The sequence below is a fragment of the Montipora capricornis genome, chromosome 13 (genome assembly GCF_036669925.1).
Source record: "Montipora capricornis isolate CH-2021 chromosome 13, ASM3666992v2, whole genome shotgun sequence".
Lineage (NCBI taxonomy): Eukaryota > Metazoa > Cnidaria > Anthozoa > Scleractinia > Acroporidae > Montipora > Montipora capricornis.
Genome location: NC_090895.1, coordinates 24,432,374 through 24,434,873, shown reverse-complemented (window position 1 = coordinate 24,434,873; position 2,500 = coordinate 24,432,374). Strand labels below are relative to the sequence as shown.

At 39.3% G+C, this 2,500-nt stretch overlaps 1 protein-coding gene across 2 annotated transcripts in view; it reads left to right on the top strand.

The window, feature by feature from the left end:
* LOC138029218 (fibroblast growth factor receptor 1-like) overlaps positions 1 to 2,500 on the top strand; it is a 22,714-nt gene that overhangs the window by 16,691 nt on the left and 3,523 nt on the right. For both annotated transcript variants that reach the window (XM_068876927.1, XM_068876926.1), the window contains exons 11-12: positions 446 to 486; positions 2,459 to 2,500. The exon at positions 2,459 to 2,500 is cut by the window's right edge and continues 55 nt beyond it. In XM_068876927.1, coding sequence (XP_068733028.1) covers positions 446 to 486; positions 2,459 to 2,500 — 83 coding nt within the window. The remainder of the gene's footprint in view (positions 1 to 445; positions 487 to 2,458) is intronic.

The window sequence follows — 2,500 nt, the reverse complement described above, 5'->3', positions numbered from 1 at the left end:
TATTTAGTGGGCAAAAACAATAGCTTTGCACGCCCTGCACGTGCGTTTTTCAATTTTGTCCATTTCTTTGCAGTCGTCAGCAAAGCAACAACGTGAAATTACCAAGTTTGAAGTGTTATGGAGAACGTCAGCACCTGGAGATAAATTTTCATTTTTCTTCCCTAAATTAAGCGCCGCTCATAACGGTTTCATTCGTGAGGGACTGAAACACCTTTGTCATATTAAAAGGCTTGAAATAGTCGCGAAGTGATCGCAATAACGTGAATTTATGTTTTTACATGACGTTCTCGTTGCCGTTCCCGTCGGCGTTGCTAAAGCTTCCTAATCAGGCATCGACGACGGCTACGGCAGAGGCAACCCACAGAACACGATGCTACTTTTTGAGAAATAACAAAAAACGTATTTGAACAATGTACTATCTATTTGTTAACTTTTATTCATTTAGATGGAGTTATGGAATCGTGATGTATGAGATCTTTACAATAGGTGAGGCTTACACTGAGGAAAATTGTTAGTTTATTGAGAGGAAGTATTTAAAGTGCGGAGATAGTTGCAGTTGGAGATCATCGTAGATAGGTGACCCCTTTCAATTCCGTGATCTAAAAGTTTACTCTCCTGACTAGTGCGATACATTTCCTTGTTTGCTAGTCATGAGAATTTGATGTTATATCAAAACAATATCCGCCAATTTAACTGATATTAATCTTCATTCTCAATACTTCTTTAACGAACAGTATTCGAAATTGTGAGGAGAATGTACATGCTGATCACTCCTGAAGTCAGAGGTTAAGAGCAGCAACTTAACGTCCTACTATAATAAAAAATCACTTCCCTTTTTTTCCCTTTTTTTCTTCTGTTTACTTTGAGTGTGAGTCTTGGATTTCAAGGCTGCAATCACTCACGCTCTAAACTGATCGATTAGATCTCAGAAGGTTGGATCTAGGGAAAAGTGACGTCATTTACTCACCAAATGCAACTTAATATATACGCAAAACAGTGGTATAAAGGTTGAAACTCCCAAGCTGCATATTAATTCAGCGGCGTACACACGTATTGCATTCTTAACCTAAAGAGTCTGACGTCATTTTCTGCTCGATCCAGCTCTCTCGAGATTTTAAAACTAGTAATGGCAAACCATTAAATAGGAAAATTCCAAGTGAAGCTATGATCCTCGCAGTTATGAAAGCAATTTTCTGTCGGGTGTCTTTTTGAAATCAAGGCTTTAAACCTGGGTTACATGTACTTAGTTTTTAGTTAACATAGTTTTGAAATCCAAAGAAAAAGAAGAACTGATTTTTTTGGTCTTAGTAACATTTATAGCAGTTGCGAAGAAAGCCTGCGGCTTGTCGGACTGCGATTATCTCCAACTCTCGTGTATTTCGATCTCCGCGGTTCAAACCACATGAACATTTCATAATATCATCCATTCGCTCTTCTTCTACGAGATTCACATTATTAGCTCAGTTGGCAGAGCATTGTAGCGCAATCACAGAGCCATGGGTTCGAATCTCGTCAAGACTCCATATTTACTCAAATAGGCCCTTTGCATGACGTGTCAGGTGACCTTGTCAATCATAAAAAATAGATGCCAGAAATGGAAAGAGCGTGATGAAATTAGTAAGAATGTCAATTTTGAGGCCACTGCCACTTGGGTGAGAGATTTTGCAGTGATTTTAATATGCTTAAAACAACATTAACTGAGATTTATATGGAAAACAGCTGGTGGATGGCAAGCTGTGTTTGCCACTTTTTCAACAATACACAAAGAATTCGCAACCCTGGAAGATTTGAATTGGGTACAACATTGAGTCACCCGATTTGGTCTATTGTTTATTTTCCCGAAAAACTTGGTTTAAAATAGACACTTAAAAGCTTGGTTTTCACTAGCGACGCAAGTCCAAGCGTAAACACAAGAACAAGCATAAGCAGCTTATGATAGTAAAAACGAACGTCGACATACGCATCAAAATCAACCACGGTGACCGCCATTTTGTTGCTTATGCTTGCGTCAAAGGGCTCTTATGCCTGTGCGGCTTGTGCTTGCGTCGCTAGTGAAAACCAGGCTTTACTGAGGCTGATGGGGACAAACCTGAGAACAGATTCTTCTTCTTCTTGGCGTGATAGGCTCTTGGTTTTGCTCAAGCCCGTTTTTTTTTTGGGGGGGGGGGGGGGGAAGCTTTCTTCGCAACTACTGAAGTTTCTGCTTAACTAGTACTGCGTTGATCTCCAACTCTCATGAAAAAACAAATATTACAATGACAAAAAGCAACGACGTTTCTACGTAAATACAAAAATCGACATCATTGTCATCATCATCATCATCATCATCATCATCATCATCATCATCAACAACAACACCATCCTACATCTTTTATTCCACCTTTAGTTCCATTTTGTTCCTTTAGTCCGGCTATATTCACCACTAAACACGTATTTATGTATGCTTTTCTCTTTCAAGGAGGTGCTCCATATCCGAAAGTTGACACAAAAGCCATTGCAT